The sequence below is a fragment of the Aedes aegypti genome, chromosome 1, assembly GCF_002204515.2.
Source record: "Aedes aegypti strain LVP_AGWG chromosome 1, AaegL5.0 Primary Assembly, whole genome shotgun sequence".
Taxonomy (NCBI): domain Eukaryota; kingdom Metazoa; phylum Arthropoda; class Insecta; order Diptera; family Culicidae; genus Aedes; species Aedes aegypti.
The window spans coordinates 201,589,674-201,614,161 of record NC_035107.1 but is presented as its reverse complement, the minus strand read 5'-3'; the positions used below and the strand labels follow the sequence as shown (position 1 = coordinate 201,614,161).

The window sequence follows — 24,488 nt, the reverse complement described above, 5'->3', positions numbered from 1 at the left end:
TCCACATCTTTGAAATTTCTTTCGAAATCGACACTTTTTCGTTAGTAACCGCAATTTTTTATGCGTATTCTCGAAAACAATTATATTCGCCATAGCCAGGCGGGTAAATTTGTTTTGTACAAGGTCACCATGATTTGTAATATTTTAATCTAAAAAAATACCCTTAGCTGATCCATACTGTGGGGTGACTGTATGGCAACTGTCCAAACTGCATAATTATTTGGGAATAGGTTTGTTCAAATCAGTTTCGGATGCAATAATTACACGATTACATTCATACATAAACATACTATTTACATGTTCAAATATGCGCGAGAGGTTTTTATGTTACCCCACAGATTTGATCCAATCATGATCCATTCACTCTCCCGTTTGGGAGTCCAAGTAAACGACACTCTTGATCCACTCGAAATATTCACTGACTCGCGTATACAGCGCTGGTCCACCTTTATCGCACTGATATCCGTTGTTGTAGATTCCGACGACGTATGTCACAGGTTTCATGTCGTCTCCATAGTACAAATTCGAGAATAGTCCACTTCCCGGTTGACGACACAGCTCCTCCTGTTCACGTGGTTCACATTTCTGTTGAGCTTGATATTGGACACACATTTCCGACGGAACTAATTCCGGATTGTACAATCGACGACAGTCACTGTAGTACAGAGCACTGGCTTCGACTGCGGCGGGGCTTTGCTCATGTCCCTGGACACTTACGGCGCTCATATCGGTGGGAACCTTAGCCTTCTCTCGCCACAAACAAGCTGGAATACTGGACGTATGAATCAACACCGGATAACGGAGTTTGATTACGGCCACGTTATAGTGATGAGATTTTGAGCTGAACTTAGGATGCGGTACAATAGAGTGGATTTCGTTTCTCTGAACCACGTTTTCAATATCGTTTCCCAGTCCGAGCCAAACAGCGGATTTTTTGATATCTAGGCTAGAAATAAAGAAATAGTGATATGTATGGTGGTTGTTTTCAATTACCAATGTATCCACTAGGGTGACACTACTAATTCGATTTAAGATCAAATTCAGAGTTGCCCATAAAAATTTGAGCTCAGTTGGATATAAATTGAGAGTACACAAGCACTCTAAAATTTGTATGGGAAGATCAAACAATTCAATGAAAAATGGTCAATCACGGTGTAGCAACAACGAATTTTACGGTCATCCTATACTCATGCTCATGTAATAGATTGCCATTCCTATTCCAATTTGAAATAGCTTGTACAGTCTCAATTTTCATCAAAATGAGCTCAAATTTCTAAGAACACACTCAGAATCTGATCTTAAATTGAATAGTTGGAGTAAAGCAAAAACCATATTAGTATTCACCTACCCGAAAACACACTGTGCTGACGTCAGAAGATATCGAGCTGTGATCAAAGTTGCACTACAGTTCGTCGAGTCATGGCCGTCAATGATGGCCACCTGGGAATGCAGCTGATGCTCTTCTGGAGTCCGTCTAAACTCGTCGTACAACATTTCGCAGTCTTCAATTTCGTGTACAATATCTCGGAAGCGGGCCTCTGTATCGGGCCCTTTGAGCATGTCCTGCTTAGTACAACAAACTAGCATGTTGTTGCCTTCGAACCCGCATTGATCAATAGCTGAGTGTTTCTTGATATCTTTAATGTTTTTGAAAATCATTGGACACGATTCCAGCGGAAGACAAATCCCAGTGACGTTATTGGTTTTGAAACATTTTTCTCCCAAACCTTCGTCCGTGTAGTTGTACTCCAAATTTGCACTCTTCGTGACTTCTCTAATCCAAGGCATGTGCTTGGCAATTGGGATTATCTCGTTTTCACTGTTACAACCAAAACTCGCAATCATTGGGTGCATTTTGTGCTGACCTAGTTGTCGGATTTGCAAAAGTCCTGCAAGCGATTTCTGGGAATTGATAAAAAGAACAGATGACCAATAATTATGAAGTGCTTTCGAACCAGCACAATCAATTATGCTGGCCACGCGCGGATTGATACCCTTTGACACCACAGCTTCTGGGCCGATTTGAGACAGTCGTTTTTGCCTTCTCCTGAACATATGGTCGAATTGTACATGGGTTTCATCGAGCTAGAATCTGAAATGAAGCAAATCGTAATATTTATAGATTTCTTTTAAACGTAAAGAAAGGTGCATGATGTCTCAAGAATGTTTTTTGAACCATGTAGACATCGAGTTCAATCCCCAGATAACCAGAAGTCGCATAAAAGTCGCACAAAACACGGTGGATAAAATCGTCAGATTCCTCGCATAAAACGCTTTTTTCTGAGTTCATTTGTACATTTTGTTTCGTCCCGTACACTCGTACAAGGAAGTCGAATCAATCCGTAGCAGCTGTCAAATCAACCAATCGGTTACCAAACTTATGTCCGATGCTGAAGGAAAGGGAGGTTTGCTTCTGCAAACTTGGAGTGGCTGTACTCCATGTTAGGAGCGGCTCACAACAGCGTCTGTTCCCCATATCAAGGGCGGATGATCATCTTCCGAGTGCATTAGCGTAGCTAGGACTTTTTTTTGGAGGGAGCCTAGCAAATTCAGTATAAGCTAAGCTAAGCTTTCTCGAAGACCAATTTTATCAGTTTTCACTGAGTTCCTCCTGTGCACAGCTGTGATTCCAACAGAAAATCATTTCCTGGATTTGTATTGATTATTCAATAGATTTTTTTCTGAAGTTTCTTTGGCTTTCTAAGCTTACTAAAAACATACTCGAACAATCTTCGCCGAGAATGATTTAGAAATTCTTTTAAACATTTCTCTACGTGTAATATATATTGCAATTGTTGAGTTCAAAATTTAACCCAGTTGTTTAAAAATAATTCCTAATGATCTTCTGGAATAACTGAGGATTTCTCGAACAAATTCTAGGAGTCTCACCACAATTAAGATCACCAAGCAAAGGTTCTTTCCACAAATTCTTCAAAGAGTTCACCAACAGTTTTTCCAACTTTACCATTGGGTTCTTTCTTCTAAAGTTTCTCTCAGATTCCTTCAACATATATTCAGAAAATCTCATAAAAAATCTCCAAGCAATGCTTAAAAAAATCACAGCAAAAATTATTCAATATTTCTGCAAAAATAAAAATTTAGGTGTAACTCTAAGGATTCCTCCCAATATTCTACAAGATTTTCATAAGCAATTAAACAGGATTCAATTGCAAAAAAAAACTCTTAGAGATATTTCAGAGAAGTTCGCGTATATCTATCTGCATTCTTTTTGCAAAAAAATCTCTATGTATTTGTTAAAATTTCTCGAAAAATCAATCTGATGTTGCTTCGCGCATTCCTTCGATACTCTCTCGAAAATAATATTTTTATTTCTTCAGAAATGCCTACTTGTGAATATAAAAAAAAAATCATTCCTATAGATAGAGTATCTAGTGGAATACGCTCAAAAGTTCTTTTAAAAACACTTCTTTGGAAATACTTCAGATAATTATATTATTGCTTCCTTTGGGATGTAATTCTAGAATTCTTCCAAAAATAGCACTGGTGATTCTCTTGGAGATTTTTTAAAGAAATTTTCCAACGGATTTACTAAAGGATTTTGCAATTCACAACTTTTCAAGACATTTTCCAGAAATTCCATCAGGTATGTTTTTAGGCTCTGAAAATTATCCTGTATTTTTTTTCCGATTGCTTATCCCGTGATTTTTTTCTAGTTCGATTTAGACCACTTAAATCTTATTTTTAAATTTATAATTCAAATTGTGTTTTGATCAAGGTGTGATAACAACCATCACGGTATCAGCAGCGATTATTGGTCGAGTTAATTAGCAAAAAATAGAGTGATCTTTAGAAAGCGAATAAAGCATTTTGATCCGATATTACAAATCTTTACATACCGTAATCCATTTCCTGGATCTTGGAGTACAATTCTATGTGGTCTACATCCCAGAGGCAGGCTGCGGCAATATTTTTATTAAAGCTGTAAATAGAAAAGGCGTATTTTAATTCAACTTACATTAGTCAATCTTCCAGCTTCGTTACCTCACAGATGAGTTCAGTTTCAGCAACGACAAATCGTTTCCCTCGGCCAATCCAAAATCCGGGTGATTATGAACAGACGTCAAGAACAGCTTCTCGTGAACATTATTGGCAGAACGTAGTTTCAACTCCGAGGGACCATTTGGACGTATACAGCTGGCCGTCGTGAGAACGTATCGCTCGGATATAAATGCACCGAGACAGTACGAATCCTGAGATTTGCTGCTCTTTCCAGTCTTTTCAATCAAAACGATGTGAGCATAATCGGTGCAGGTCTCTTTGTAGTACGTGTAAGGGCATGCTGAAAAGGGATGTCAATTTTAAGTTCTTCGATGCTATTCTTGTTCATATAACGGACACTAAAGACTTCAACCCTTCAACATTGCTCAATAGAGTGATGCAAATTTTGAAATTTTGGCTACCCTATGCTTCAACGATTTTCATTATGGTAAATAGCATCCTCCCAAAGTTTAAAATGAAACCTTTCCAACCTTTTTTATTATTTCAATTAACGTGTTTGTATTTTCATTTTTCTTGTTAAAACAATATTTTCCTTACATTCTAAGTGATACCGCTATAAGCTTTTCATTCTTTAGTAGTTTTCGTTCAGTTATTTCTAACTTGTTTAAGATTTGTTTTTTTTTTAATATTATTGTTAATTTTTAAACATTTCATTGTTTTGTTTCATACCTTTCCAACCTTTTGTGTTCAGTCCTCTATCTCGTCGTCGTAATATTTTATGGAAAAGTTAACAAACTCTTCTCATGTGATTTTTTCCCAGCTAAAACTTTGCCGAAGTTTACATTTTTGATGGACGTCAGGTTAAATTCTTATTCATCATCAAAAGGAGTATACATGTAGCATGCTTCACCAACTGTTCGGCAGGCAACAGGGGTGCTCCTGGCGGGAAGCATAGATCATTGTAATTTAGGCTACTATGTTCTACAGCAAAAATGCAGTGTTGTTCTGAAAGATTATCTCAGCATGCTTTAGACTTTATTATCAGAAATAACAAATTATCCTTTCGTTCCATTAAAATGTGGTCTTGAGCTAAGGAGTGCGGGCGCGAACTTTAAGGTTGTTCAATTAGAACATAATCTTTTCCACGAGTGCTAACCGTTGTTTGTTTACTTGTCTCGCAGGAAACCACATTAAAAATGCACACTTAAAATACTTCACACACATCTTCGTCAGTTCAATGCAGGATATAAACCCAATGAATAGACTTGATCACAGAGTTTCTGCTCGTTTGTTAGTAAGAAACATATTTAAGCAGTTGTACAAGACTTATGCATAATTTGGATCAAGCACACCTTTTCTTAAACAGTTAGTAGTTTTTGTGTTACATAAATTGTATAACAATTTTTAGCGTGACGAAATAATGACCGTACATTTCCAGGCGTACTCGGATCATTTCTACGAAAATTTTAGTTAGACAGCAGCCTGGCTGCTTGTTGATTTTCATTTCGCATCCCCCAGATATTGAGCAAAGTTGTAGCTGGGAAGATTTCACATGCGAAGAGTTTGTTCAACTTTCCATAGATTATTAGGACGAACAGTTAGAGGACTGAACACAAAAGGTTTGTCTTTTCCATAGTCATTTCCATATAAACTTCAAATGGAGTGCACACATTCAAATTTCTTCCATAACCCTTCAAATTTTTGGGAGAATGATTTTTATTATAATTGACACTGTTTAGGCATAGGGGAGCAAACACCGCAAAATTTGCATCAGTCTATTGCTCAACCATCAAGCAGATAGCAATACAAACATTGTCTTCTTCTGTCTCTTCTGTGCTTGTTGTGACAATCTCACTTGCATATACCGTTTTAAATCATATTCCAAACACTTGAGCTATACAGTAACTTCTAATCGCGAATAATTCAGTTTATAATAAATTTATAAGAAAAATACATATACCTTACAAAAATGCATATTATCGGAGAATAAATAGTTGTGCATTTCGTTTAGCATGTTCATTATGCCTTAAAACCCCCTATTCTGCTGTATTTGTTTTACTTGAAATGATAGATCTTGGCACATTTCTTTCATTACTTGCTTAACGTATTAACTACAAAGCGACAAACTATGGCCTGTTGAGGCTGTGAACCGTTTCGACGATTCGTTTAACTATTAGTTAAAATTTGACATTTCGATAGTTATTTTCCCCTCAAATGGTTAAATTGAACTTCGCGGTCGACCCATCTGAGTTTTGACAGTCGAGTAGTTATTTCAGAACAAAGTTCTGGACAAACATTTGAAAAGGGCTCAAGAGGTCTTGAGCCTTTTTTCGGAAACGTTGCTGTTGAGCCCATTTTGGCCCGCCCACGCAAACTAACACCACTATCAAGAAGATTAGTGTTAGCTCTTCCTGATAGTGGTATTGGTGAGTATGATCGAGTGGAATTGAGCCCCACAGCGTCGTGCAAAGCCATTGTTTACCAATGTCGATGTGCCCTTTTGAAATGTTTGTCCAGAGTTGACAGATGGTTAGTTATTCCCAAATTCACGGGAGCAGAAAACAACTTTCTAACTGTCAAGTTTAACCATGCTCCAGAGCAGGGTTATTTCTAACCGGAGGGGAAATAACTATCGAGCTGTCAAATTTTAACTAAAGCGAAGTATGCACTTCAACAGAAAAGTAATCGCCTATCTCGATGCGTAGGAAATTTCTTGCAAGAAATGCTCAAGAAATGCATTTTTCTTTGATCGCAGTACGCAGTTGAAAAGAAATGTCAATTCAAATGGAGCTCACTGTAGGAAATTACTTGACCATTTCTTGGGCAGAAACTTTTACTTTTCTTGAGCGGAACAGCATACTTAGCTTAAAAGTTAAACAAATCGATGAAACGGTTCACAGCCTGAGAAGGATAGAGGGTTCAGATGAGTTGGAAATGAGAAAAACATAGGAGGCTTTGAAAATAGAAAACTGTCATGATTTTGATGACTTAAATCAGTCTTTCAACGAACCTTAAGAAGCACAGAAGCAAAATATCAATGGCTTGGATTCCTCCGGTCACAACAATGGCGCATTCAAGTCTCCCATAAACCGAAGTGAATCCTTGAGATGTAGATATGAAGTGATGAAAAATCGAAGGAATCACGAAAATGCAAATCAAAGAATATAACGGTATATGCAATTCAATCATATTTTGATTTTACAGGACCTGATTGCGTCGAAGTAAATGATGGGCTCTGATTGAGAAGGCAGAGTGCCAATGAGCTCCGATAGTTAAGGCGGAGTTTCATAAAAAAACTGGGCTCTGATAGGGAAGGCAGAGGACCCTGTAGATATTGATCTCCGATTGAGAAGGCGAAGCATCTTATTGAAAATGGTCTCTGATAGAGAAGGCAGAGTAACCAAATAGAAAAAAATGATTGAGTTATTTTTGCAAACCTCTGTTGCTGAGGACAGAAATCTTATTGAGCAAAAACTGTATACAGTCGCCTCTCCACATCTCGATATCGAAGGGACCATCGAGATAGGGAGAGATCGAGACAAAGAACACATTTTTGATGAATACTAGATTGAAAAACACTCCGTTGCCAAGAAAGTAATACACAAACAGACGTCATTGTGCGTTCCCAATTTGTTTTGAACCCCAAAACTTTGGTCTACTAACCTTCGATATTGGTTATATCGACATACGGAGAGAAAATTGAGAACGAAGAATCAACAGATGCACATCGAGATATGGAGATATCGAGATAAGGAGGATATCGAGATATGGAGAGTGAAAATGTATGCAGACTGAAGGGACTTATGAAATCATCGACATAGGGAGAGATATCGAGATGTAGAACATCGAGATGTGGAGAGTCGACTGTAGTACCGAACCGATAGTATCTTATATAGAAAAACGAAAAGAATGATTAAATCGGAATTGAGTAGCTTGATAACTAATTTATAGAATATTGCTCGGTATGTAAACTGTTGTGTACGTCTAACAGCTTGAAACACTATTTCACAGAGTTGTATGAATTAGGTTCATAGATTCATTTACACCTTTAGCTGTTTGTTAAAATACGAGCGGAACAAACTACAAGATTTGGAACAATTAGTTTATTCGTGGCCAAATCACGTGATACTGTTGGTGTTTTCCTCATGCTCTTCGGCAAAATTATCATTCGTCTATAAAGAAAAGCATTTGGTAAAAATGATTAAATTAATGCTCGAAAATCGTGGCTTTCGTGGCTAAGCTTACAGTCTCAATAACATGGAATGAAATACAAATGTGCAGTATCTTTTCTTGTACAAAGCATTATGAAAAAATATTGACATTTGTAAATGCATGGCAATCTTTGATGAATTAAAAGGAAATAAAGTTCATTGCAATCTTGTAAAATTAAATTGAAGTTGTACTGTAGGGTAGGTGTACCAGTTATGGCCATAGTGGTTCCCTATTTCGCCATACGTAATAACTTGAATGTCTTAACATTTTGAAAAGTTTTTTTGTGTTTTAGCAGTAAGATATACCGTAATCCGGGGTATCATTGATCAGCGGGGTAACATTGATCGGAATGACTCATCTCGTAAGAAGTTCGCATTATCATTTATTGATGAAACATTTCTAAACCATAAATGTAGCTTTCCTTTCTTATATTCATGAGCTAATGAAAGTGATGATTTTTACGAAAATTCGGTTTACCTTATACGTAAATTTGGCAACTTTTTGAAACAATGATTTTAATGGTTGAGGATGACTCTACCAAACATTCATGTCTCACATAAGTTCTGTAAACGATATGATCAAGGAAAATGCGGTTCTTTCTAAAAACGGCATCGTCGAAAACGATTCCGTTGTCAAAACTTTCATGAGTATGTTAAATTAGGCAACATTACCGAATTACTGATAAGAATGTAAATTTCCCTTAGGAAATTGCCTACCTTTAGGCGTATTCCGTGGTTCAAGCTGTTTTTAATTTTAAAATAACTCAAAAAGTAAATGACTTGTAAGCGTTTGGCCTTCATATTCGGCTTCAGGGGCCATGATTTTAGTAAGTAACGACATTTTCAATATTACCGAGCGTTGTTTACATAAGTGATCAATGTTACCCCATACCAGCTAAATCAAAAAATCACCTAAAACATTTTTTTAAACATTCTTAAATCGTTCAAAAAACAACATAAAGTATATAGTCACGAGCTATAGGGGGCAGTACTTGTTTTAAAAATATAAAATTTGCAACATTTGCATTTTCAAACCAAATATTTAAGAAATATTCAAAAAAAATGATCAATGTTACCCCGGATTACGGTACCTTATATCTTGATGTTGAAACATTCAAAAAGATTAAAAATGTGGGAGTTATCCGAATTTTGCATATGGCCAAATAGGGAACCACTATGGCCATAACTGGTACACTTTCCCTAATTGAATGCTGTTTAAAGATAAAGTGTAAGGCTTTGGATCGATAATACAAATATTAATATTATTATTAGTTAACGACTGTTTGATCGGCACATATATGTAGCGCAATAGTCTTTTTCATAAATCCTGTTATGTCAGCATAAGATATATTGGCTGATAAAAAAAAAACTATTCTGAATATTCAAGGGCACCGCATTAGCATACGAGCTTAAAACGCATTTTTTGAGTGAATCTCATGGGAATCTGAAGAAACATGTATCACGGTGAATATAGTTGAACAGTTAGGCTTGCTGACTGATTTAGTACGACTTAACAGAAAAATGGTTTAGATTATACTTTCTTGTAGACAAACGATTACAAGTAAAGTTGTTGTGCCTTTTAAAAATAGTGATTTTATTAAATGAGCTTATATAATCAACCATCACTGTAAACGGGATGGATTTATAGTCATCAGTGTTATCACATCAGGATGCTATTGCGCTGTTTAATGTGGCAATGGTTTAGAGCTTCAACGAAAATCTATTGCAATGAGAGGAATTTATTGCAAAAACAACATGGTTATAACGCTGGATTAATTTAATTGACATGATGACTTCTGCAATGGTTATCTTGTTGAAAATAAAGAAGTATTTACGAATTACTGCATTGACACACTATCATTACAAAAATTAATTGTTGTGGAAATAACATTCTATTGGGGTACTAGATTGAATGCCGCTGGTCAAACACGAAAACAATTTTGAACACACATCTCAGAGTTGATAGCAAATCTTTGGCCATACTTTGATAGTTGGTAAATGAAATGAGGCGAATGGTATTTGAAAGTATGCAATAAATATGTCATCTTTCCGAAATTCTTTACAAATAAATTGAATAATGCAAGTAAAGAAAAATAATAATAATTAAATCCAATCAACTGGCAGACGGGGACATTAAATAAATCTTAAAATAACTTAGAAAACATAGTTGCCTTTAAAATTGCTGGAAACGATGATTGTGATTTAGCAAACGAGCTCTTTAAAAATCTTAGTTGAGAAATTTTATAAGAAATCAAATTTAATTCCATGTACTTAGTAGGAAAGAGTTCCAAAATGACACGGTACTAATTCAAGATGAGCATATTTGATTCTTAAATCAACTACATACATTGAAATAATTATTTTGATGATTAATTACCCTTATCAATAGAAACATGACATCGTAATTTTTGACAACTAATTTCGTTGTCAATGACTGCTGTGAAAGAAATAGTCTGTTGATTACAACAATTAAAAAAGGGATAAAAACAAATATATATCATTCGATACCTGATTTAGTGTAGAGGTTTCTTGATAAGATCATGAGGAACCGAATAGTACTGAACCGTTTTGATAATATTGCTGATGTTTTGAAAAATTTCCGTCCTGCGAAGTTTTTTGTTCAGCCGCAAATCGGAAAGTTATCTTTAAAATTGCAATAGTAAAGAATTTGTTTATCAAAATTGAAAACGTATATAGAACAGAACAGATGATTTTTTTTGACTTATCAATGGTTTGATATAAGCTAAGACATTTAGAGTAGAGATGGGAAGTAATGTTGAGAAGGATAGAGGGATCAGATGAGTTGGAAATGAGAAAAACATAGGAGGCTTTGAAAATAGAAAAGTGTCATGATTTTGATGACTTAAATCAGTCTTTCAATGAACCTTAAGAAGCACAGAAGCAAAATATCAATGGCTTGGATTCTTCCGGTCACAACATGGCCCAACAGCAAAAATGAATACCGGTATTCAGTACAAACATTCTATACTTATCAACGAAACGAGAATCAGATTATCAAAAGAACTCAAACAATTAAAATTAACTTCACCTATGGAAATTCAAAACCACAAACATGAATCAAGGTGAATACCACATATACTGCAACCACAAAAGTCAAATGTATGGTCATAGTGCTTTTATTGCTCCCAACGAACAAAACAAATAACGCATAAATTAACTTATTAAATACCAGACACGCGGACGTCAATAAACTTCGCGCAAAAAGTTCGAAATCGTTTCACGAATATTGCTACCACCCAGAGAGTATAGACTCAGAAATGATCATAGATAGGTCGTTGTAACAGAGCACAATGGTCCGAATTGACATTTTTTCGTTTCTCTTCAAAATTTATACGTACGATGTCTTCAGAGAACTTGTTCGTAATAAGGTTTTTTGTATTTTCTTAGAACAAAAAGTTGAAAAATTTAAACCGTTTTATTTATTATTGCAGAGTGAACCGAGGCCAAGAGCCAGCTTTTCCTACGCCTATTTTTAACGCTCCATCTTGGTAAGTAATCTTAATCCAATGACAAAGTCAATCATATTCGGCAACCATATAAGCTGAGCATGAATTTGACTCTAATTGCGTAAGCACTTAGGGGGCAGAAGGTGTACCAAAAAATCTGACATTTTCTTACAAGGGAGAGGACTTGGTAAAAATCGTACGTAAGTGCTGAGCATTTTTTTAATTATTTCCACAATTGTAAGGTTGTTAGCTACGATTATCTTATAAACAAAGATATTTATTTCGATTTATTTTGAACATTGATTAATTAAGTTGAACGAAATTTGGTTTGGATAAAAAGTGTATATAATGATAAAAAAGTAAGAGCCTGGGTATAGTGCAATTTTGGAAAATCTGACTGTCTTACAATAGGAGTAGAGGGCGATCCAAAATTCCTTATCGGTAATGTTCATTTACATAAAAAATGCTTGATCAAGGACATTTCTACGTTGACGAAGTTGCATTAAAATCAATTGTTGAAATTTCTGAAAAGCATTAAGCAAAACGCATGACTAATTGGAACAGTCAGTTAAATAGCTTTGCTATCTTTTAAATATGTTATGTCACATTCATCATTGCTTTTATTATTTTGATGGTGTTATCCTCAGCGATTCATTCTATACTTATATGGTTTACTTCTGAAATAAACAGGTAGATGAGAGTGTTGGGCTTGCTCTATAGTATGAACCGCTGATGAAGACCGAATCCATTAGTAGGTCGAAACGTTCGGTGAACGCTACGATTTAAAACTAATTTCAACGAAAAAGCCGATGAAATCGTCATCAAAGTATCTTTTACAGACAGTTGGTAATTTTCTTGATTTACCGGGTTTTTGGTAACAGAAAATATATTACCGAGAAATCCATAGTCCAAAACTCCAGTAAAATTTTACCAAGGGTCTATTCACAAATTTAATAACGCTGAAAGGGGTGGGTGGGTGTCCTTGGCGTGTTACAGCTCATACAAAATTTGTTGAACACTTATATAAAAAGCGATACAAAGGGGGGGGGGAGGTGTCTTAAATGATCATTTTTGGCGGGCAACTTTTTCTGCAACTTATTTTGTTAATATAAAAACTTTTTCTGCAACTTATTTGCACGTTTTTCATCTACTGTTTTTAACCTTTTTCAGTTTTTTAACAGTTTTCCTTAAATAACAGCTACAGATAATTTCAGGGGATAATTAAATATCGCAATATGAGTTCTTATAATTATAATGGTTTCAGCAGCGTTAATCGGCCTATATGCATCATTAGTAACATAACTTATTATTTCGGTATAGACTTTTTTCAAAAGTTTGTCTCGTAAACTTGCTTTTTGAAAACAAAACATCATTAAACTCATATATTTCACATAAGATGGCAAAATATTTTTGGCCGAAACTATGGAAACTGCCCATAGTGCGACTTGAAAGTGAATTTTCAAGTTTTAAAATATGACCTTGAGTGAAATCGTCAGAACTGTGTTATTTTCTTACCAATTTTAAAACCAATTTCAGACAACAAATTTGTCTAAAAACAAAACTAATCTTTGCTCAAAGAAGTTTTCTTCATTTTTTTCTCCTCTTACTAAAAAAATCATCTTGGTTTGACCATAAGTTCATGAACACTTAACTGATTTCAAATCATTTTACATGATCCTAAAGCTAATTTAGTTGTTTTCAAACTGTGAAAACAACAAATTGAGTTCCCAGCTAGTTTTCAATTGCCCAAAAACATTTATTTTTAACGAAAAACACATTTTTGCCAGTTAAACCTCAATTCCTAAGCAGAAACTGTTTTTACTCATATTTTTATTCAAAAACATATCAGAAGCAATTTTCTATAAATTTCATAACTAAAATATTACTTGTTCTTTTTTAATATATGCACTTTTTAACTCGTAGTTATAACAAGATGCTTCATAAACTTCAGAAAAATAGGTTATTTCCGGCGACAAACAAAAACTCAACGATCCAGAGGAATTTGAATTTTTAATTAAAAATAATCATGTTTTGGACTAGTTTTAATTTCAGACAAAGTTGATGTTCTATAAGCTTTCCGTATATTTAATTTTGAGGAGAAGACATCACGGAAAGTCATATTTTATAACTTGAAAATTCACCTTTAAGTCGCTTGCTGAATCTAAATATTTTTGGCTCAAAATTGAAATTTCTTTTTTATGTGATTTAAACTCAGAAGAGCATACGAATTTTTGGTTGTTCTCAAAACGTTCTTCATTAGTATTCTTCAATTCTGCTGAATTGAAAACACCTCTAAAATATCTGACAACGGAATCGTTTTCGGCGGTGCCATTCTTAGTAGTAAACGCATTTTCCTTCTCCTATAACATTTTCAGAAAATATGTGAAACATAAATCTCTGGTAGTGTCATCCATAATCATGGAAAGCATTGTTCAGAAAAGTTGAACAATTATCGCATGAACAAAACTCATTTTCTACAACAGCTTTAACATTCATTATCTCATAGATCTAAGAAAGAGAAACGCCATTCAAGCATTGAAACATTTCAATTGAAACGTTTTACTAAGAGGTTCATTCCGAACAATGTTACCCCGTTTTACGGTACGATCAACTCATCTGAATCTGAGGCGAGACTCGCGGAGACGGTCTTCTTTTTCTGTGATTGCTGAGTTTTTTTTCTTATTCCACTCTGTGTTTTCATCAAGTTTTGCGCAAGTCGTTCAAACTTTCACATGAACATCACAGCAAAAAAATATTGCGTTTGCATCACACTGAAGCATTAACAGCCTTTTGAGTGAAATTCCATGCCAGCAAACGTAGCAGACATTAGAAATAACAAGCCTTGTGGTTACATTTATCAGCATCTTTGGAAAAACTGCTCCGCTGACTGAGGATTTAAATAACAGTTTATTTTGAATACAATACTTTTCAATTTTTCAGCCTTTAAAACAACGGGTAGAATTTGACGTTTCGTGACAGCGGAATCAGGGCTGCATATGACGTTGATATTTTTCCTCTTCGCGAGTCTATCTCAGATCTGAATACATCATATGTAAATCAAGTACCGTAATCCGGGGTAGGGACGTTCCGATACTTCCGATATATCGGAATATCGATATTTTGCTTCCGATATTCGATATTTTTGTATCGATATTTTCTATTCAATATATCGGCGGTATCGATATTTCCTTCCGATATATCGTACTCAAATATATAGAAGACATTTGTAGGGTTTTCTCCAATTTTTAATTATTATTCTATATTTGAAAAAAGTTCTTTTTCTAATAATACTATTCTGCATTCTAAAATATAAATTATATTATATAACCCTTGGTCAAGATATCGGTATTTTTGAGTGTTCAAATATTTGTTTGCGAATCTTACGAATCTAAACAGCAAGTCACAAAGTGATATAGGATTTTTTCTCTATTCAAATATATCATAAGATATTCCGATATATCGATATTTTGAATCAATATATCGGTGGTATCGATACTTTGATTCAAAAATCGTATCGAATCAAATATCGATACTTTGCAGTATCGGAACGTCTCTAATCCGGGGTAACATTGATCAGTTTTTAGGATATTTCTTAAATATTTAATTAAAAAATGCAAATGCTCTGAGTTTTACATTTTTAAAACAAGTACTGCCACCCATAGCTCGTGACTAGGTAAAGTGTACCAGTTATGGCCATAGTGGTTCCCTATTTGGTCATAGGGGACATTTTGATAATTTACACATTTTAAGTCTTTTTGAATGCTTTAACATCAAGATATATCTTAAATCTAACTACTACAACACACGAAAATTTTCAAAATTTTAAGACATTAAAGTAATCACGTATGGCGAAATAGGGAACCACTATGTCCATAACTGGTACACTTACCCTATATACTGTATTTTGGTTTTTGAAAGATATAAGCATGCACTCTTAAAAATAATGAAAATCACTCCGGACGTAATTCACATTATGACTGAATGGCACATTATGTAAGTGATGAAATGACGTAAAAATGGGTTCTGAAAGATGTATTGAAGGAAAAATGTAATTTTATATGATGAAGGACATGAAAACGATGCCGCTATGATTGACATTTCCCGAATCAGACACCATCGTAATTAAAATGAGACACAAATTCACGTCATTTGGCTCGCTTCTTTTATGTGCATCCAAAAGACGTAAAATCGCATGATTTTTTCGGAGTGTGTGTTTACAAAAATGTTTTATGTGATTTTTTCATTTAGCTGATATGGGGAAACATTGATCATCCATGTAAACAACATTCAGTAATATTGAAAATGTCGTTACTTACTTAAATCATGGCCCCTGAAGCCGAATATGATGTCCAAACGCTTACATCTCATTTACTTTTTGAGTTATTTTAAAATTAAAAACACCTCGAACAGCGGAATACGCCTAAAGGTAGGCAATTTCCTAAGGGAATTATACATTATTAACAGTAATTCATTAATTTTGCCTAATTGAACATAGTTATAAAAAATTTGAGAGCAGAATCGTTTTTAGCGATGCCATTTTAAGTGAGAACCGCATTTTCCTTGCTCATATCGCTTGCAGAACTTATGTGAGACATGAATCTTCGGTAGTGTCATCCTTAACAATTGAATCATTGTTTCGCAAACTTGACAAATTTACGCAAAAAGCTAACGCAGTTTTTGCAAAAATCTTAATTTTCAATAGCTCATAAATATAAGAAAGAGAAGCAACATTCATGCTTTGGAAATGTTTCATCAATAAATGATGATACCAACTTATTATGAGATGAGTCATTCCGATCAATGTTACCCCGCTGATCAATGATACCCCGGATTACGGTAAAACATAGTTTTTCCTGCCCAATTGTCATGTGGGCAATGATTTCGGGAAGTGTTTCAATATTCGGTGAATAAATTTCACACTTTAGACGGACTGTCAATGTACTCTATTGATTTAAAAACCGGACAGTATCAAATTCCGAACACTCTACAGTATGGCCCATAAAAAATGCGAAAATTGTTTGGACATGAATTAAGCATCCAAAAGCGTAATTTTCGTTGTTTTTGTGAGTGAATGTAATTTCTTATTAATGTAGTATATTCTAACATAAATTCGCTATCTAGGACAATTTTTGTCATAATTTTCATACTGTCCAAAAAAATGTAATAAAGTAAAGAAATTTAAAGGGTTTTGTTCGCTCAAAGCTAGTAACAGCGTCTGATTGTCGTGTACTCTGATGATAAACTTTCAACCTTCAAAAATCACACTTTATTGTTGAAAATATTAGTTTGTTTGGTATCAGAGGATGGTGGAGTTCTAAAAGAACGTATTTTCATGGTCACAATAAAATATTTTGCTAGGGTTTTATTTTTGAGGCCATTTGCGTCTTGAAATGCCTTTATTTTTTTTTGTTAAAGGTTAATAAAAAATAAACACAGACTTCTTTAACAGTTTTTTGAGGAAAAAAAATGTTTCTTCGGTTAGAGGCAACTTATATGCTCTCCAAAATAAGCATTTTTTTTCGAAAATATGTTCATGACTCCAATGATCCAGGTATGAATCCATTCTATCATTTGATGTGGGCGAATGTTGGAGACAAGGCCTGTGAAGATCATCAACCCATCGTTGATGTTTTGAAACTTTTATCACAGAGATATTGAACTTGATGATTGCATGATAAAATTTGAAAGTATACTTCTAATTCCTCTGTAGTAAGGTGTAAGTAACAGATAAAAATCATGTCCAAAGCGAAAACCTGAATTTAAACAGATTAAACAATACAAACAATGAATACCATTTGTGTTTAGTTCACATTTTCTTTATAAAAACTACATAAAAAATTATATGACGATTTTCACATTTTTTTTTCTGGGCCATACTGTACTTTGTTTCAAAATTTGGAGGTCAAAGGTTCCCACAATTCAGGCTTGTTTGATAAGCTTTTTTATATATATACATATGGAAATTTAGAATGTCCAACTACATTAGACGTCTCCCTAATAGCTAGGTGAGTTCAATTATTGATTTTTATAACTATGATTTTTATTACCTGTCCGGAATATGGCACGAAAGTAAGGAAGCGTCTGGAATAAGAATCATGAAAAGGCAAGACATTTTGAAAAAAATATGTGAGTTTTGGATTCGTAATTTTACCCACGTTTCGAAAGTTAAGGGTCTTCGAAGCTTTATGGCGCTGAGGAATCATACAGAATAATATATTGTATATGCTCTATATTTAGTTATACTTCACTGAGCTCTTAAGTGTCCTTAATATCAAAATGGTACAGTAAAACCTCTATGAGTCGATGTTCTATGTCTCGATATCGACTCATCGAACCACACCAAAAACAAAATTTCATGGTTACTATCATAGTAATCATCATAATGATGGTCCCTAGAAACAGCTTTTCAAAGCATTTCTGTTCCATGACTCGAAATCCACGAGTCGATGGTCCCGTCAGATATCGACTCATGGAGGTTTCACTGTAGATACAATAAGGCCTTTCATGAGTATCGTCGGTAAAAGTGTCTAATAACTAGAACAAACAAGTAGATAAATAGGAAAATACACCATCTCCTAACTCATACTTACAGTCCAGCCCTTTTCGTTCATAGGAAATGAAAGAGTTTCGATAGTCCAATAGCGTTCCTGGTACACCACTTTCGGTTGCCGCTGAAAATCACACATTGATCGATGAATATACCGGCTTAATCAAACAAAAACGTAAAGGGCATGATTCGAAACTCACCGGGAAATACCAGTGCGGTTATAAATACCAGACCAAATATTACAACTCGACACATTGCGCCGAGATCAACAAGCTTAACGACGATTTGGTGATTAGGTATTAGCTATCGAGCAAGCACAGATTGGGCACGGTTTCTTTTTTACGTGATCCACACGCGAACTAATCTCACCGACGTCTGGATTGGAACTGATCGCACGATGGCATCATCCACCGCTTCTGCCATCAAGACCTATTCAAATCCAGAAGCGCAGAGGAAAACATAAGAACGGGAAACCCCCAAATTTATTGCGATTAATTGGTAGTTTTTTGTGAATGATGCTGACACGGTGATCGACAATGATGCTACTCTTTCATCTTCCTTGCACTGCACATTGGTCCGAAAAGATACTGTATAAGGATTTTTTTCTTCGTGTTAAGTTTCCAAAGAAGTTGTTTGTAATTGAGTTTTGCATCTTCTTAGGAAAAAGTTGAATGGGATGATCCTTATTGAGGTTTAAATTTTAAATTGAACGTATTTGTTTGTTCTTTAGAAAACTGTCAGTTACTTTACTTCAATGTAAAAGTGCAAACCTAGTTCAAGGCTGCTTGCTTCGAGTTTCTCTAAAATGTTAAATGTTAAAAATCTAAAAACAAAGATTTCCCTTTAAAATTATCACAGGGTTTTTTTATCGATTAAAAATAAACGTAATGATATTTTTCATACTTGTTTTGATAATTTTTACACGCCAAACAATTTATTTTTAATTTATAAACCCAAAATTTATTTTATGATGAGGGCAAGCATATCTGGAACAACAATATTATCAAACTTGAATGAACCTAACATTTTTCTTTGCGTGTTTTAATTTATGGTCTAACTTTTCAAAAAATCCTTGCCTTAAAATATTCTATCGATGAAAAATTTAAATATCCGAGTTTTAATATTGTATAAGATAACGTCCTAGGTGGATGAGCCATCAGACAGAGTATTCGAATACCTTTCATTTCAGAAATGTATAGTTTATTCTTTCAAAATCTAAAAAGTAAACATTTTTTACTTTTAATTAAGGGCGCTAGTATCAGCTATGCAAGTCTACATCAATAATACTATAGTATCAACTTAATATTTCAGATTTCTTAAAAAAAAAATCGGGTATACCATCATTCAACCAAGTTTCTTCAACACTTCAGGTATTAGGAGCAGTCCTTAACAACGTGATTGATATTTTCATAACCTTTTTATAGCTGCAGAAATTGCTATTTGTAAGTCCTATACAATAAAATTCGAACGAACCTGGAAATAAGTCGATGGTGTACCTAGATGGTGTCTCGACTTAAGTCCATCCCTGCAAATCACGAGTCCTTCAATTTCTGCGCTTTGGAATTTCAAAACTTACATAAATATTCTATGTTTTTGCACTGCCTATCCTAGGCAGTCACAAACAACTTATTTTTGATCCTAACCAATATCAAAGCTAATAAAATATGTGGCAGATTTATCATCGTCACCATTTTAAGAACTTAACAGAATATTCGACGGAATTAACGGTTCCACTTGGTCAGTCTTAACGTTTTTCATTTTCATTTATTTAGTAAACATCTAAACAGATAACACTGAATTAACAATTTCACGCCACAATACTCGGTTCATGGCCCAATCCTCCATCCTCGGTTCTGCCCCACGCTCGCCAAATCATTGCGCATTTGATCCGCCCACCTAGCTCGCCGCGCTCCACGCCTTCTTGAACCAACCGGATTCGAAGATGTCTTGTGTGGTGGCAAAAGGGCGAAGTGAGAACAATCCAAATTGGGCCATCTCCAAAGGATGTGCTTGATGGCGATGTCTAGTGCGTTCTCTACGACTCGAGGCCCTTTTCGACGTTGCGCCACTACACATACATCTTCAGCAAGAAGCACTTTCTTGCTCTTACCGTTTATGGGTACTGGATCTACTGAAGAAAAATCCGAAGAATCGTAGATCTACACACAATTCGTTGTTTCCACGTTTGGTGAATTGGAACAAACTTGTCCTTGCTCCAAGTGCTTGCAAGTCCTCCTCGAGCATCGTCCACGCTTCATGCCCGTAGAGGCTTTATGAGCGTTTTGTACATGGTGCGTTTGGTGAGGGTGTAAATCATTTTTAACAGCAGCTTCTTGTGGAGGCCATAGTAGGCCCGACTTCCACTGATGATACGCCTCCATATTTCACGGTTAACGCAATTGTCAACACTCAGCAACGATCCAAGGTAGACGAACTCGTCGACCACCTCGAACGTATCCCCGTCTATCGTGACACTGGTATACCTAGGCGAGGCCTGTCGCGCTCGACTCCACCAACTAGCATGTATTTTGTCTTGATCGCATTCACCACCAGTCCAACTTTCGTTGCCACGCATTTCAAGGGCGTGTACAAATCTGCCACCTTTTCAAATGTTCGGCCGACAATGTCCATTTCTTCCGCGAAGCATAACACCTTCTAGCGCAATATTGAACAACAGGCATGAAAGTTCATTAGCTTGACGTAGTCCTTGGCGGGGTTCAAACAAACTGGAATGTTCGCCTGAAACCTTCAAACAATTTTGCATCGTTACTTTTATTAGTCTCGTGAGTTTCCCAGTTTATGATTGTCCATAGCTCTACGTGGTCGATACCTGAGAGGGAGGCACAGATACTACACACGAAATGTAAAACAACGTTTGTTTGAACTGCAAGATAACTCCAGTTTGCCAGCAATAATCAAGGCAGGCTTCAGTAAATTCGCTAGTTTTCTTTTGTTGTGTACTTTCGATCTTTCCTGACAAACATGGAAAAAGGGCCACAGTTTTCTATGCACTAAATATTCACGATGCGTTTTTCAATGCTTTATATTCAATCAGATTGAAAGGTGCTCACGTGACATTACTTATGTGCATGAATTGATTTTCATTCGATTTTTGTCACTTTTGATGAAATGCGAAAATGTGTTTTAATCAGTTACGCGCTTTTTCCATGTTAGTCCAATGTTTGAGATCTGGGCACACAGTGACAGCTCGTGACAACGGAATCCCGGCTCACTATGACGTACAGAAATTTTGTATCGGTTTCTCCCTCCCAGGTCGATACCTGCAACGGTTAACGAAGCCTGCGTTGATTTGTCATAAATCAATTTAACGATAACGTTAACGTTCAGCGTTAATTTAACGTCAATGACTTCGTTAGTCCTAGCGTTAAAGATTTGAAAATTCCAATGTCTACGAGGAAAAATATTTATTGCATAGTTTGACGGATTTTTGGATAAGTAAATTTAAAGAAAAGCAGGAAATGGAACAGTTAACGTAAGAACAAATGACAAATTCATAAACAACATAAAAATAAGATAATTGCAATTTGTGTGGACAGTTTCGACAGTTTGCATCAAAAATCGATTTGTAAAAGTGCTTCCAAGCAAGCACAATCTGATGCTTAAAGAAAGTGAGTGTTGAATGCCAAATAATGGTAATGACATTTGATTAGCGTTGACGTTGATTCAGCGCAAATTCGTTAACGTTGACGCTAACAAGCATGAAAATCATAACAACGACGTTGACGTTGATTCAGAGCGGAATCAACGTTAACGGCCTTTACCGTTGATTAACGTTAACAACCCTGGTTGGGATCTGGTATTCACAACATTTTTTGAGGATTTGCCGTACAGTAAAGATTTGATCCGTTGTCGATCGGCCGTCAACGAAGCCGGCTTGATAACTTCTCACGAGCTCACGAGGTCGTTTACTACAGGTGACAGACGACGGAAGATGATTTGGGATAATACTTGAATTGGGATAATACACGCTCATCTATATGAGTTCAGGTCTGATGCCATCCTTTCCAGCAGCTTTATTCTTTGTGAGCTGGTGAATGGCATACACAACCTTCCTGGTTTGTTCCCATAGCCCGCAATACTGGCGGAAGCAATTCCTCCGTTGTCTCGATCTTCATTGCCTGTGCTCTCAGCACCATTCAGGTGTTCGTCGAAGTGCTGCTTCCACTTTTCGATCACCTCACGCTCGTGCGTCAAGGCTGTTATGTACTGCAAATAAAGAATAAAATAATATATATTCACAATAAGGCTATCCATGAGGACTTTTCGTGATAGGACTGACAGCTAAAAATGTGAATGCAACCGAAATGAAAAAGTAAACAAATCATGCGAGTGTTATCGGAGCTTTACATTTTCCTTTGTTATCGAAAGTCACTCCGATCGCGAAACGTCAAAAGCACATGATAAACAGAAAAAAAAACAGCTGATCGCAGCCGTCTCATGGCTTGCCTTATCCGGGAAGTCTTTCCCTTGCGCCTACGACAGCCTGTATTTAATGCACAGAAACCTCGTAGGTGCAAACAAGTAAAAGGTGAAAAATAAAAGAGGAAATTGGAGTACCTTGTACCGTTTAATTCCGCCTTAATTACTCATTTTTGACAGATACGTGTATTTCTACTACCACTTGAAACCTTCTTCAGTGTCAGTTACTTGTATCCTCTGAAATTCTTGAATAATCTGGCGTGATGAATCAATGAAACATTTCGGTGAATCCTTTAAAAGCGCTACTGATAGCAGGGATGCCAAGTTATTTTTTTTTTTAGTTTAGAAGATTTTAAAATTTTTGTTTGAAATCTGGATCTTCTATGTCATTCATGGAGAACCTTACAAATTCATTACAACATTTTATCTGGATCTTCCAAATTTTTGTCAAATGGGGCCTCAAAAATATGGAATATTCCAGACAAATCTGGAAAGTTGGCAACGCTAACTGAGAGACAGACAACTCTGGGATTTTAAATATATAAGACGAGGTAGGTCATTCCGATCAATGTTACCCCGCATTACCGTACCGTATCTGAATATTTCTGCATTCTGTTTAAAAGATTTAAAATTTAGTAATTAAGTACTGGCATCTTAGCTATCGATTGCAGATTACACTAAGATTTATTTTGAATGGAACTATAATTTTCATATAAACGAAAGTTGGATTTCTGTTTTGGGGTAACTTTGATAATGGAAATGTAAACACATGAAAATTCATAACTAAGTTTGTTACCTATGTGATAGGTCACAATCGTGCATTTGCCTTTTTTTGTATTTTTCTTTTTTCGTTTTGTTGTATTTTTTTCCTTTTTTTTGTAAATAATTATGCTTAACATTAGTTTAAATTTATATTTATAAATATGTAAATAATATTCCTATATTCCCTATCCCAAGTTACCAATTACCCTTAATATAAAATCAATGAATTAAAAAATAAATGAAATAAAAACAATTTGTAAATAAAAATAATTTAAATATTTGAATTCAAATCCCCGTCCTATAAAACCCTACATCATCATTCCTTCCGTATGCACTGCATCATGGCGCCTTGTACCAACTGTGCGGAAACAAATCCCTCCCGGGAAATGTTCCACCCATGGGTTTAGCTGCATCATCCTAAGCGATATAAAAAGGATATGCAGGCCAAGGAAAGGAGATCTTTTGGTAACTAAATTTCTAATGGTCGGTTCGTTTAAGACCTAAAACCTCAATTTTAATCTATTCAGGAACTAAATTCCTAACCGTGTCGTGGGTGCAACCGCCGATCATTCATACCAGTGCCGAATAGTGGAGTCGTCATCCAAGTGCGAAATTGAGCGGAACGAAGGCGTCCAGATCCGGCGTAAGGTGGCCCAGACACGAAGTTACCGACATTAGAACACCCAGAGGTCGAGTAAGCCCGCAAAACGTGGTAATCAGGTGAAATTAAATGAGCGCATCCTGTAATATCCTGTGAATACCCCCCCCCCCCTAAAAAAATGAATAAATTTATTGTTTAAAATTTGAATTTCAAAGGTACAGTGTTTAAGCTTAATTATTTATTACAAGTGCCATTCCATTTTATTCTCTTCCGTTGTGATCGCAGTTTTTCTCGATAAAGCAAGTGTGGGTTGTGAGTCCGCCCCTGAACGATTCTCCCGGATAGACCCTGAGAGGGCTTAAGTGTAAATAGTTTTGAAAAATTTTGCTTATTAATTAGTTTTTTTTTTATTTTGAATTGAAGTTTTTGAAGTATTGTCTAGTGTAGTTCTTTTCTTCTATTATTCTTATTATTAAAATTTAAATACCAAATGAATTTCT

General features: G+C 35.5%; 1 protein-coding gene across 1 annotated transcript; it reads right to left on the bottom strand.

Annotated features, from left to right (window-relative positions):
• Positions 1-268: 268 nt before the first annotated feature.
• Positions 269-18,588, bottom strand: LOC5567077. Its single transcript, XM_001651423.3, has 7 exons — positions 18,386-18,588; positions 18,229-18,309; positions 4,003-4,300; positions 3,858-3,940; positions 1,995-2,092; positions 1,349-1,902; positions 269-946 (listed from the first exon to the last, which is right to left on the bottom strand). Exons 1-7 carry the CDS (start codon positions 18,438-18,440, stop codon positions 361-363), a joined length of 1,755 nt encoding a protein of 584 aa, XP_001651473.3. The 5' UTR covers positions 18,441-18,588; the 3' UTR covers positions 269-360.
• Positions 18,589-24,488: the final 5,900 nt, after the last annotated feature.

Excerpts from the sequence above, each read along its gene's own strand:
- LOC5567077 (XM_001651423.3), bottom strand. The coding sequence starts at position 18,440 with ATGTGTCGAGTTGTAATATTTGGTCTGGTATTTATAACCGCACTGGTA. Across the intron at positions 4,301-18,228 it reads TGAACGAAAAGGGCTGGACT|CATGCCCTTACACGTACTAC; the intron begins GTAAGTATGAGT and ends ATCCCTTTTCAG. Across the intron at positions 2,093-3,857 it reads GATCCAGGAAATGGATTACG|ATTCTAGCTCGATGAAACCC; the intron begins GTATGTAAAGAT and ends GCTTCATTTCAG.